The 14,075-nt window shown below is 38.3% G+C and overlaps 1 protein-coding gene across 1 annotated transcript; it reads left to right on the top strand.

Moving 5' to 3' along the window:
* Positions 1–2,779: 2,779 nt before the first annotated feature.
* On the top strand, positions 2,780–11,676 carry opn4xa (opsin 4xa). Its single transcript, XM_085281237.1, has 10 exons — positions 2,780–2,814; positions 5,335–5,476; positions 7,451–7,584; positions 9,159–9,362; positions 9,439–9,610; positions 10,363–10,524; positions 10,687–10,794; positions 10,883–11,051; positions 11,262–11,410; positions 11,533–11,676. The coding sequence occupies exons 2-10, from the start codon at positions 5,343–5,345 to the stop codon at positions 11,555–11,557; spliced, it is 1,257 nt and encodes a 418-aa protein (XP_085137363.1). The 5' UTR covers positions 2,780–2,814; positions 5,335–5,342; the 3' UTR covers positions 11,558–11,676.
* Positions 11,677–14,075: the final 2,399 nt, after the last annotated feature.

Raw genomic sequence — 14,075 nt, forward strand, 5'->3', positions numbered from 1 at the left:
AACAGCAGGGAGAGCACGCAGGGGATTCACGGAGAAATGCAGAGTACGCAGGGTAACACAGAGGATGAACACAGACGACGCGACCAGGAGCAGAGGAAATCACACACTATAAGTACACAAAGAGACACTGGGAAATCACACACAGGTGGGGGAAACAGCTTGACCTGATTAACCTGACGAGACAGGGGAACACTAACACCAGGGACCAACAGAGGGAGCACAAACCCAGAACCCAGTGTCTAAAATCCCAAACACAAACCATCCCAAAACAGCCATGAATAATAATGAAAGTAATAACAATAAAGAACATAAACATAAAGTCACTGAGTCATGGTCGCAGGACCATGACAACTACAGAGCTTATCCAAATCTGGAGTAACTCTGACAAGTGTTACGTTATGGGTTCCCAGTGGGAGAACACATTACATCTAGATAACAACTCCCTAATTCAGATTCATACATGTCAAAGTACATGTCAATACTTGTTAGTGTTACTGAATACTAAAGAAAGATACTTGTTCAAAGCAACAGTTAATGGGCAAAGCTGACTACACAGAGTGAAAAAAATAAAATAAAATTCAGCTAAAATTCAGCCTGGTAGAAAATCTAATGCAGTAACAATAGTTCAAGCAATCCTGCAACAACTGCCAGCCATAAAGGCAACATTGAAAAAGTACTGTGAACAGACACCACAGAGTGCACCTTTTAAAAGCATTTATAAGCAGGAGAACTTAAGACTTTTATAGCAATAAATTTAAGGCAATGTTCTCAAGACTGAGAAGCTAGTTTGATTAAACATTTTGACATTATTAGCTTAACTTCATCTTATTATTTAAAAATTTTGATTTTCATGTTAACTTTAACCTATTTGTTACAATCACATTGTAGCTCATTCTAGTTTTAACATTCCATTTGGATCCTGCATGGTCTATTTTCATAGGTTTACTTTGATTTTTGTGATTCTGATTTTTATAAGTGCCATACAACTAAACGGTTCATTGTTATTAAGTGAGTACTTCATTTAATATCTTTTTTAGACCTATTTAAGGAGACCTCTTACACGCACATCTTGAATTTCATTCTACCGCTTATCTCGGGCACATTAAATCTCAAGTACAAGCTACCTCATTGAAGTGTACAGTGCCGGACGTGCTTGTCTTTTTCGCACGTTAGACGGGGTGACGTAGGTGACAGACTGCTTTGACAGTAATTAGATGTTTGATAGTTGTGGCAGGGTGACCAGAGGCAAAAGTGGCAAACAACAGCTATTTCATCAGCTCTTCTAGAATGACTTTGACAAGTGCTTTGTTATTTTTTGGGTTTTTATTTATTTATTTATTATTATTTAATATCAACAATGCAGTTTAACTACTACTACTTCCAATACGGACAGTTTACAGCTATTGCTAATTTCCAACCCTTGACCTCAGTTGGACTCTTACATCCACAGTTCACAGGCAGAATTTTACAGTGTAAGTATGTGTTGGTGTTGGTAAACCAAGGCACTTACTTATGTATAATACTATCCTCCTGGTCTAAACAGTGTTAGTGATCAACACATCTGCTACTCACAAAGTGCAGCGTCTTCCTTGTGCCATAGAGAAGTCGGACAATATGGCAGCACATTAGAGTCTCCCAGCTTAAAATAGTTGTGCTCATGCTCTGGACAAAAATCACCTTAAAACTTTCCAGTTAACAATGAGGTTGTGTTTGCTTCGACGGACTGAATGTTTACACTAAGTTGCCCTCCTGGAAAACCATCTCTTGGAAACATTAATGTTTTCCTTTCTGATTAACAGAACAGAATTGCTGAAAGCTTTCTTTGTCTCATCTACCTGCTGAGAACAGTGAAGCCTTGTACCCAAGACGCTAAAAGCATTTCCAGGGAATCAGCTGGTCATCACAACTGTATCGTTTGACCTAGAAAATCATGGAAAAAACGCCAAAGAATGCCCCCAAAACAAATAAATAAATAACAAAAAACCCCAACAAAAGTGCATGAAACAACTAACATCTGCCTCCCTGAGGTATTATGTCAGGGGTTATTATTAGTGAGGCTAAGTGGTTGGAAATTGGCACATATTGCTAGGTTTCGCTAGGAAGTGCAGTGACCCAGAAGTGTGAAAGGCTTAGCCTCCTCTGGCTAGAATGTAACTATACTGAGTCTCAACAGAGAAGAAAAGGGGGTATAGACGAGGATGGGCTACAATTGGCAGCATGAGGTAAACACTGAGAGGCTTTTACCTGAGCATTTTCTCTTTACACAAGGATGAGCAGGAAACATGTATGACACTTTGTAAATGGTCTGCTGCTTTTCAAAAACCCCAATCTGTCTCTCCCTAATTCTCAAAGCACCCAATGGGATGCAGCAGAGAGCTGGGGTGTGTCATTTCCTCACTTCCTCTGAAAGCAGCTTTAGATGTTGTGCTCCAGCAATGGGTATCAGACATGCAGTTATTAATGTGCATAAGAGGAAAACAAAATTTGGAAAAGACACAAAAATCTGTCACGTGTAATGTCTTGACTTGACCGCGCCGGCCACATGAACAGCTGCACATGGACACCCTCATGCACGCATCACACACCAGCTTGATCGATGTGTTTTGCCATAAGAGAGCTGTGTGTGATGGGAAGCTTGCTGGGGAGGTTGGGTCAGTGCGTTGCTTGCTTGCTTTCTGCCCTTCTGAGTATTCTCATCTTCTATCCAGCACTGGCAGCAGCAGAAGCCTGCATTTGGATTTGGGGGGGGGGGTTCACTATTATACGCTGTGCAGCTTCACTGCCGCAGAACAAAGGGGCTTTCTGGAGAAAACGGTAAAGTAATGTTCTGTTAATTTAGCAAGTTTTGCATGAGTAGTATGGAGCAAACTCCTCTGAAGTTTATTTAAAGAAATTATTACTGTTATTACAGGGAGACTCTTATTTAGGATTTAAATAAATACTTATGAGCAGTAATTGAATTAGGACAGATGCATACCATGTCAGCAAGGAGCACTACGTGAAGCAGACAATGCAAGTTCAGCAGTGACATTGATTAGATGTGCATGTAATTTATGTGACTTGAGCCTTTCATATGAAACAATGCTTTGATGCCTAATGTGGGGAAGTAAGTGGTCATTTTAAGTTCCTTTGACGCACAAAGGCTTTGCTGAGAGGATAGCAAGAGATCAACATGTTGGTTTCGTACAGTGAATGTCTATGTGTACTCCACCCACTCTGTGGCATGTCTATGTGTACTCCACCCACTCTGTGGCATGTCTATGTGTATGATCATGGTTAATAGCACAAAAGAAAATTCAGCTCCATCATTTCAAAAACATAAACACATTTAGTGGATTTTAAAAGGTGTGCAAAAAAAAAAACATTGCAAAGACAATTTATGCAATATCAATAAGACTCAGCACAGCTGTGACTGATTAAATATCGTGCTATCACTTAGCTTAATTTTCAATGAGTCAGACTCATTGTTCTTGTTCTTAAACAATCAAATTATTAATGCAGTAAAGTGTCAGATTTACTGGTAGCTAACTTCTTCTTATTCTGAAGATGTAGTTAATATTACATGGTATTAACTCCAACATATTAACAAAACATAACCCTGTTTAATCAGAAATTCCTGGACTTCATCTATGCCATCTGTGTAATAAACATTTCTTATTTACAGAAAAAACTATAATTTGACATTTAAACAAAATGCTGTTATGCTTCCATAAACCTCAGCTCCCAAAGAGACATCAATTTTGAAATATGTGTCTTGAGAATGACCGGATTTATGAAAGCCCTGAACTGTATAGAAGATTTTTGTGGTGCATATATATTAACAGACATGAGTTCTTATTCCACTGCATAGGGAAGCGTGTGCGTCCCAACACTGAGGAGACCCTGAGCTAATGGTCAATTTCTCCTGTCATTAAATCTTAAATCAAAGAAATTAAGAAATTTAAAGAGGATTAAAAAGTTTCAGAATGTACAAAGAAAACAAAATCAGAGCAACCTGAACAAAATAAAGCGAGATGCCAGATGTAAATTTTTAGTGTCTGATTTCTTACCCCATCCAATGATGTCAACCTCAGATCCTTCTATAAACTTGTATACATCTGCTCAGTAACCCTGAGAAAGAAAAGCTCCCCTCACTATTTTTTTTGTTTGTTTTTTGAGCAGCATTGTTGGTAATACACATGGCCCCATGATATACACATAAGATTAAAAGTGTACAGACATGCTCTCTAAAGTAGTTTTCAAATGTGCTTTCAGCTCTGAGCTTTTCTATAGATTAACTAACAAAGATGCAAGCGGGAAAGGAAATCTCCAAAGCAGCTAGATTATAGAGTTTTTAATCTAGATACTTCCTAGTGCACTGGTTTTACCCAGTGTCACAACACAACGGTGTCCTCTCCTAAACAGTTTTCAGTGGGAATGCAGCTGGTGCTAACTACTCCCTACTGCGTGCTAAATGTAAGAAACGACAGCTATGAACAGGAATTGTGAAAACATTTAAAGCTACCCCCAAATCAGTGTAGCTTTAAGCTATATGCTAACACCTGCTGTTTACAAAATCAACTTGCACATACACTGATGTTCAGCAATTATTGCAGTGATCTTTACCTTACAATATAAAGTGTCTAGAGGCCACTGTTGTTGTGATTTGGTGCTTTATAAATAAAACTGAACTAGACTGAAAAACTGAATTTACCATCACAGTTTACTGCAGTGTTTTTAAAATGAGGGATCTAATTTTAAAAGAAATTAAAAAGGGATTCAAGTTGACTATTATTTTTTAATTGACATAAAACAGTCACTCGAAATCATTCAGGACCATTATAGTCAGAAGAATTATAGTATGTGGAAAACCAAGAGCAGCAGCATATAACAAAGCAGGCAGATGACAGATCGTGTTGTCGTGTTGACTAAATAAGACTCGGCACGAAAGGAAGAGCAGGGTCTGAGGTGAGTCACGAAGCTGGCTGGAGATGCGCAATAGTTTTGAGCAGCCTAAACAGCATGTGAGATGGACGTGGGCTGCCATTGGGATCAGCTGACATGAAGAACTGAGGCTGAGGATGATTTCATGGCCTGATCAAACTCTAAGCTCAATTTGTAAAAGTATGTGGACAATTTAATCCACAAAAATCAAATGCAGTGAACAGAAACAGTAACTAAGTAAAGTGTTGCAGTCTTGCAGTCTGTTTTCAGCCTCTCATGCAGTATTATAGTTGTTGATCATAATATTTTTTGTTGGGAAGTTAAGCAGCTCAAAGCTGAATATTGTGTGTATGTCTGAAAAAAAACGTTGTGCACAAAGATCCACTGATGCTGACGTCTGTGTGGTTGAAGTCACAGAAATGGACGTGGAGCGTGGCTTCTATCAGCTGGTGGAGGTCCAGGACCACGTTCACTACATCTTTGCTTTCGTTGTTTCTGTGATTGGAACAGTGGGAGTTACCGGGAACGCCTTGGTCATGTATGCCTTTTACTGGTAAGCCACCCTACACATGGAAATGATCATGGGAACAAATATGCTTATCTTTTAGAGCTGCATCTTTGCGGACCTGAAAATAAGTTTGGAATATTTTAATATTTGATACATTTTTTTGTGTTCTATAAAATATGTGTCTTATTTACTTTTCACACGGCACCCTGAGTGTTTTTAAATTGTGGTTACACAAAAAATGTGATGGACGGATGAATTTTCTGCTATTCATTCGGATTTGATGATGCTCATAACATTTCAAATAATTTCAGTGAGCCATTTGAGGTGGCTCTATTCTGAGCCCTGGCTGACTGACCAAGCTCCTCATTCTGTCTGTAAGGGAGAGGCCAGGCAGAGGAAGGTCATTTCTGTCAATTACGTATATCAGGGTGGGATTGTAGATCAACTGGTATATTTAAGTCTTTGCTTTCAGATTTCTCTTGACCACAGCTGCCCAGTACAGCATTCGCATTACTGCAGATGTAGACTGTACCAATCTGTTAGAATTCAGTTCTATTCAATTCACTTTTATTTATGTAGCCTCAATTTCCAACAACAGTCACATCAAGGTGCTTAATATTGTAAAGCAAAGACCCTAAAATAATATAGACAAACCCCAACAATGATGGGAATCCCCCAGCAGCCTAAATCTATTGCAGCATAACTAAGGGAGGATTCAGTGTCACCTGATCCAGCCCTAACTATAAACTTTGTCAAAAAGGAAAGTTTGAAGCCTAATCTTAAAAGTAATGTGGGAGCTGGTTCAACAGAAGATGGGCCAGAAAACTGAAGGCGCTTCCTGCCATTCTACTTTTAAATATGCTCATTGCACCAGAACCCTACAGACCCTCCTGGAGGCGGTGGATCCACAGGAGGACAAGGCCACAGTGTGCAAATTTTCTCAAGCATCTTCAATCTCCAGTTCTAGCATCCCTGTTTTGAAGTTCACTCAGGCCAGATACTGAGCCTGAAGTACCCTCTGATACGTCCATCTTTATGTGTGTGGGTGTGTGAGCATTAAAAAATATATCTGTGGATGCAGGTTGCAGTGAAAAAAAGACATCGAGATTAAAGTGTTGTTAGATGAGTTATGAGTTAGCCAGTATAACAAATATCTGGGCAGCACAGTGGCGCTTTAGTAACCTTAAAGCAAGTTCTAGATTTGAACCCGTCCAAAGACATGCTTGTCAGGTTTTGATTTTGTGATTACTGTGCAGCTACAGCTATCATTTAAGCACTAGATAACATGTAGCATATAGTCCATTACAATTGTTGTATTTTACTTGAAATAAAGAAGCTGTGGAGAAGTTTTTTAATGTATAAATTTTACTTACTTATAGTCAAAAATCACAAAAATCATGTGGAAAACCTCTGAAATATATACAAGTGGTTGAAATTCTAATGACAAAAGCGAAAATAATATTTTCCATTGAAGAAAAGTTTGTTTTTGTTTGCATATTCTTAGTTTTATAAAGTCAAACTTCTGAATCAGGCAAAATTGTAACTGGTGCATCTCTAGTTATGACAGATAAAATAAAATATAATTACATCCTATTAACATGTAATGTAGTTAACAATAAAATGTATTAATAATAATAATGCAAGTGACTTTTAACGAATACTTACATGTGGTAACTGATTGATTTAGTCCTTAGGCTGTAACAAGGTCGTCATTAAAAAAAATCAATTGTTATTGAAGTTGTGCTAGCATTTCATCTAAAATGTATTTGACACTGTTATTTGGTGTTATTAGTACTTTGTAATTCCTTTGTTGAGTGGGACTATAACATACAAACTATTGGATGAACACTGAATTGACCATGTCTACAAACAACTCCAGGGCAAACAAAAGCTCTCATGATGAACACACAATGAGCACTGTGGTGGAGTAATAATGTCCCTGCTGGTCATGTTACAATGAAGAGTAGTGTGACAGTAAAACTGGTTTGTGGGATACTAATCGCTTTTAATGTGTTTCAGCAACAAGAAGCTGCGGACGCCCCCCAACTTCTTCATCATTAACCTGGCAGTCAGTGACTTCCTCATGGCAATTACACAATCACCCATCTTCTTTGTCAATTCCCTTTACAAGGGTTGGATTTTTGGAGAAACAGGTATTTTCCTACATCCAAGGTTTTGCATATCAGAGGATAATACAAATAATTATATCAGGTCTTAGAATGAGATAAATAGAACCTGACAACAAAATGTGAGCCGACATGAAGAAGCAGTGTGTGAAAGGCTATGATATCCCCGTGACTCAGTAGCTCATGCAACCAACAATAACTTAAAGTAGTAGTTTTCAGTATCAGTGTTTTTCTGTATATCTTTCTGGAGGAATTTTGGCCCACTCTTCTTTACAATGTTGCTTTAGTTCACTGAGGTTTCTGGGCATTTGTTTATGTGCAGCTCTCTTAAGGTCCCACCACAGCATTTCAGGCAGACTGAGGTCTGGGCTTTGACTGGGTCATGGGAACTCCTTGATTCTTTTTTAGGCATGCTGCTGTACATTTAATCATTCGCTGATGTGCTCGGGATCATTGTCGGCATGACACAATTTCTGCCAAGCTTTAGCTTCATACTTGACTCTAGAACACTTTGGTTAACAGAGGAGTTCGTGGTTGGCTCAGTGAGTGCAAGGTTCCCAGGTCCTGTGGCTGCAAAACGAGCCCAAATCATCACTTCTCCACCACCACAGCTGGTATGAGGATTATGCTAATTTGCTGTGTTTAGCTTTTACTGATCATTGTGACCAAACACTTTGGTCGTGTCTCTCCAAAGGACATTGTTCCACAAGTTTTGCAGTTTGTTCAGATTCAACAGGGGAAGACACACAGACTTGAAACCAGGAGGCTTGTACTGGCAATCCTTCCGAATAAGTCTCGCTTGTTCAGTCTTTTTCTAATTGTATTGTCATGAACTTTAACATTTAATGTTCTAACTGAGGCCTACATAGTTAGAAATGTAGTTCATGAGATATTTGCGAATTCTGCAAGCATTGCATGGCCTAACCTTGGGGCAATGTCGGGTTCTGGGAAGATTGTGGGAAACCTGAATGCTGCAGACCAGCAAATTATCACAAACTTGTGGTTTTATAGAGGTGCTCACATTAGCTGATGAGCAGCTAATCAAGTTCATGTGATTAACAGTGCCTGGCTGATACTTTCCCTTTTAGTTCATATCGAAGCAACAAGTATTTCACACACTGCATTTTCTGTTTCAGTTCTGCATTTTGGCTCAGTTTCTTATTAAATAAATGATGTCCTTGCAGCTTATATGAGGTTGTATCTACCTAATGATAAGGACCAGATTGTATTTATCATGTCCTGATATGTAAAACCTTAGAGTTGTGCTTGTCATTTTACTATGACTGTATAAATAATTTACATTTAATATTAAATATCTTTATCCTTTACACATATTTCTACGTAAACGTTGTTCATATTGTAATCATATTGAAATCTCTTATTGAGCTACATACTATAACTTAATTTTAACTGCTGTAACGAAGACATTTCCCAACCAATGGATAAATAAAGTATGCGCTTTCTTACTTTATATAGCACCTTTTTTTAGTTAGAATCTGTTGATGGTGGAACAGTGTTTAGTGGAGATGTGTTCACCAGTCTAACAGAGAACAAAAATAAATAAATAAATAAATGCGTACTTTTTTCCTTTCCCCCTGCAGGATGTAAAATATATGCCTTCTGTGGTGCTTTATTTGGAATCGCCTCAATGATAAACCTTCTGGCCATCTCTATAGACCGCTATGTTGTTATCACCAAACCTCTGCAGGCATTACAATGGACCTCCGCGAGACGCACTTACCTCATTATTGCCCTCGTGTGGCTATATTCATTAGCCTGGAGCCTCGCACCACTCTTAGGATGGAGTAAGTGACTTAATTTTTCCCTCCTTACCAATTTTTAAGTAAGCGTCTACCTTATCATACTTTTTTTTCTCTTAAGGTTCATATATACCAGAAGGTCTGATGACCTCGTGCACATGGGACTATGTGACCTCCACTCCAGCCAATAAAAGTTACACTTTGATGTTGTGCTGCTTCATATTCTTCATCCCTCTTGGCATTATATCCTACTGTTACCTCCGCATGTTCCTAGCAATTCGCCAAGCAAGCAGGTACATCTAGATAAATAGATTTATAATATTCAATATTATAAATATTACTTTTTTTCTGAATATGCATAATTTAATATTGTTTTTAGGAAGTCATTTTAATACATGTTTGCTGGAAGTCCCATTCTGGCCGCTTGCATGTAAGCCAGTAAAAAAAAGGGGAAAAAAATACCTTTTCCAATAAACAGTACTCACCTTTATGGCGGGTACTGCAAGAAGTGATGAAAGTCGGGTTTTTGGATACAACCCAGGGACCAAGCATCAGTTTTTAGTGGACTAAACTCAAGTTTTTAAGTCTGAGGTCATCAGGGCAGGATCATGCATCTCAATGTTTCTGTACATAGTCAATTTGTTCTATAGGACAATTAGTGCAGTTCTACTGCAAGCTCGTGAGACATCTAACTAATAACCTTTCCCTTTGCCTGCCTGGGCTGTAAAGCATTCCAGCACATGCCTGCTTCAGCATAATTTAAAAGGAGATTTGCGGCCATCAACATAATTCAGATCATAGGGTCGGTGCACACTGTAAATGCTCACATGCACCTGGTCAGTTTGGGACTTCAAATTAAACTAAGTGTATGCATGTGCAATGATGTTTAAAAAGGTGGTAAATGTCAAAGTGAGATCCCAGTTTCCCAGTAGATCGCTGTATGTGCTGCTTTTAAAGATCCCCTTACCCACACCTCTGGCCTTCATTTCACCCTCTAAAGTCTTATAATTTGTTACTGACCACAAAATTCTTTGTCTTCTTATAGAGATGTGGAGCAGTTGGGCAATCAAGTGAGAAAGTCAACACTGATCCAACAGCACTCCATCAAAACTGAATGGAAGCTAGCCAAGATTGCTTTTGTGGTCATCATAGTGTTTGTGCTTTCTTGGTCCCCCTATGCATGTGTCACCCTCATAGCATGGGCTGGGTAAATATGATACGTTAGCACTTAATGCTATGATATGTAAAAATAGCTTGGTAGACCCTGGTTTGCAGGGAGTTGCAGGTAGTAGAACACCCTTACTTAAAGCATTTCAAGCTACAGTATAAGTATGATCATCTCTTATCATGTTTCATCTCTGTCCATCAGATATGGAGGCATTCTCAGCCCTTATTCCAAAGCCGTCCCAGCTGTTATAGCCAAGTCATCAGCCATATACAATCCTGTAATCTATGCCATAATTCACTCAAAATACAGGTAACTGTGATCATCTAATTAACTGACAAACTAATCCTGAAATGTAATGGCACAATTTGTTAAAAGATCATGTTTTTTTTTTCAACAGGATCACCCTTGCAGAAAAAGTACCTTGCTTGCACTTCCTAGCCCATGCTCGCAGGAAAGACTGCATATCAGTATCGCTCAGCGAATCCTCCTTAAGGGACTCCGTGCTGAGTAGACAGTCATCAGACTCCAAGCTGCACATAGTTTCCTCCATTACAACAACTGACACGGTGAGTACTGGATGCTGCACTAGTCTTTGAAAGTGAGAAAAATCCTGAGCATGTTAACTGTTTACAGCAGTATACAATTACCGTCCCATTCATATAACGTGGGTTTAGTTAGATATGTCAGTAGTTGTAGTAGTTTTACCATAAGAGCAGTTGCATGTTGTAAATATGCAGATGTAAATTCTTATCTTGATATACATACGTGTCTTGTAGCATGTTTGGAATGATGTGGAGCTGAATCCTATTGATCAGAGTCATACTTTGGGATCCAGCTATTCCCTTGGAACTCTGAGGGATAGAGAGTGTCAGTCATTGACTAAACACACAAAAAGAAAGAAAAGCCGAAGCCAGGAACAGCTAAGGTAGGCCCTAATCATTTGAACTGTTGATTTCCAATTCATATTACTGGCAAGTCAAACGCTTTGAAGATAAAACATGTCTTTCCCACAAAACACTTACATTTATATTTCATTTTAATTCTCAGAGCAAGGTTCAGTGAACAGTTGTGATCACAATCTATTGACTGAGTCAGTTAAAAGACTTCTATTGCATATTGGAAGGAAGAGGAATACGGACAATCTGGAATCAGCCAAAGAAATGTAAAGATGGGTATGATATGAGTTTAGACAAGAAGAAAAAAAAGCACAAAAAATATGAAGTCCTCATCCAGCCACACTTTGGATAAATGTCGAGCAAGAAAAATCCAGTGTAATCTTCACATTCAATTTCAAAGACTGATGTTTGGAGGAAGGCTGTTTTGAGAAAAATAAATGGAGTTACACAAAGCAGACGGAGAGAACTGTGAATTGACTTATGGTTCAGCAACACTAGCGTAAAAATAGGATGTCAACCTTCTTGCAACTAACTTGCAAAACTCAACAGTTACCCAGTAACTGCAAAGCAAAGAAACAATTGCAAGTAGTTACAGTCACTAACTAGTCAACCAGAGGTTGAGTGCTTAACAGTCTTAACCTCTGGGCAACCAGTTTTGACCACAAGGCGATTACACAGGTCACATTGTAGGAGGAACCTGTCTCCAAACAACTGTGGTCTGACTTGAATTGATTGCAATCGTCAAGGTTTGCAAATAACTGCCGTGTCATTTATAAATGCAAACAGATCGCCAACGTGCTGCAATCAAGTCTGTGCTGATGAGCACAACTTGTATGTGATGCGTTTTTTTGCAACAGTGGACACCAACTAAAATGGGTGCCAAATGGTTGTATTCTGGCTATTTTCCAATAACAAAGTTGCAGAGCACCAAAGACATTTTACAGTTAAATTACAGTCACAATTTTGCAACCATGTTCAGTTAATTAATGTGCGAAGATTTCTTTCAAAAACACTAGCTTGTTAAATGTTAAAGAGATGCACCAATCCAGTGCTTGGATCAGATATTTGTCCGATCACGATTCAAAAAGCTGGAGCAGAAATAAGTGGCACGATTCAATTGATTTGATTTGATTTGATTCAGTGTTGTACTGCCATAACCATGCCACTACTCAATAGCAGGCCAGAGGTTGCTAGCGGTTGCAGCAACATGTTTTCTTTGTATGTTTGCACTATTTCTTGACAAAATGTGGTCAAGTGAAATACCACAATTGTAGGTCTTTGACATCGTTGCTTTCCCTGTTGGCGTCTCTCTGTCTCTTGCTTTCACATTATATTCAATGTAACACTCGTTGGGTAGCTTTCATTGCAGGCTCAGTCACTTAATATTATCTCAGCCTCTTGCCAGCTCCACTCCACAACTGACACACAAGTGCACAGTTAGAGCAAGAAAATGAGAACCTTGTGCAACTCTGAATAACAGCAGCATATAACAATGCCTCTCACACTAAGCTAAAATAAGACAAGACCATATATGTAAAAACAAACAAACAAACAAAACAAAAAACTTACTTTGTTTCCCATTGCCATTTAATAAGCTGTTAATATATGCATTACATTACATTTAGAGCCAGGATATATCATTTTAATAAAAAATGTAATAATATTTCTCAATCTCTTTCTCAGAGTGAGTAATACAGCTTGTCAATTTAACATCAGCATCAGATATTTGGTATATTTGGCATCAGTAGATATCCAAAGCCACTGTGCTGGTATTGTATTCAAACTGGGAAAACGCTGGATAGGTGCATAGTTAAGGATCTTCTTTGTCTGCGTGTGTGTGTTTGTGTGTGCGCGTGTATGTGTGTGTGTGTCCGAGGACTTGTTTATTATCGTCTTGTTGTAAGGACGCTGAGAATTCTCTTTTTAAAACAGCACTGAATGAGGAAGCTAATTGTATCCATTTGTTTACATTATAACTAAGGCTACATGTATTTATATGCCTCAGTAAAATATGATCACTGCTGTATTTCATGTAAAAGTCTGTTCTATATTGTATTATTTAGAAGGTTAAATATATTTGTTTATAACGAGTGTTGCTCATCGATGAACTGATTTGATTGCATTAAAGACACTGAATAACAAGAATACATTTTGTATTTGTTGACACGTGCTCTAAGTTTTTGTGATCCCGCAGATTAGGATTTTTACAGCCTAAGACTGGGAAGACAGTGACATGGTTAGTCTGCAACTCAACATTTATCTGAAACAGAAAGCATTCTGATCCAACTTGGATCACAGTCAGATCAAAATGTTTTTGTACCGCTTTTATTCACTGGAAGTATTTTGGGAACTATTTTTATTATGAAGCATTGTGCAAGTCAAAGTATGTGAATTTATGTGCAAAAGACACAACAAACGCACCGTTTTGTCAATACGTGTTCTCGGGCATAGAACTGTCACAATCACTAACATGCATCGAGTCTTTGTTCACATACTTATGTGTGTATTTGCTGCCATAAATAAAGGTTTCCATATGCTCTTTTGCAAATGATTTTCAGTATCTTTATTTTAATCTAAAGCAAAAATACATCCAAAATAAATCAGTTCTACTATTTTACTTTAAAGCGATTTATTACTGAAGAATTTTTCTTTTTTTTTTGCATATAACAGTCGACACTTTTGCATATAATGCAT

This window comes from Mchenga conophoros, linkage group LG7 (assembly GCF_057382185.1).
Source record: "Mchenga conophoros isolate Kocher_MC1m ecotype Shallow Benthic linkage group LG7, M_conophoros_male_GT1.1, whole genome shotgun sequence".
NCBI lineage: Eukaryota > Metazoa > Chordata > Actinopteri > Cichliformes > Cichlidae > Mchenga > Mchenga conophoros.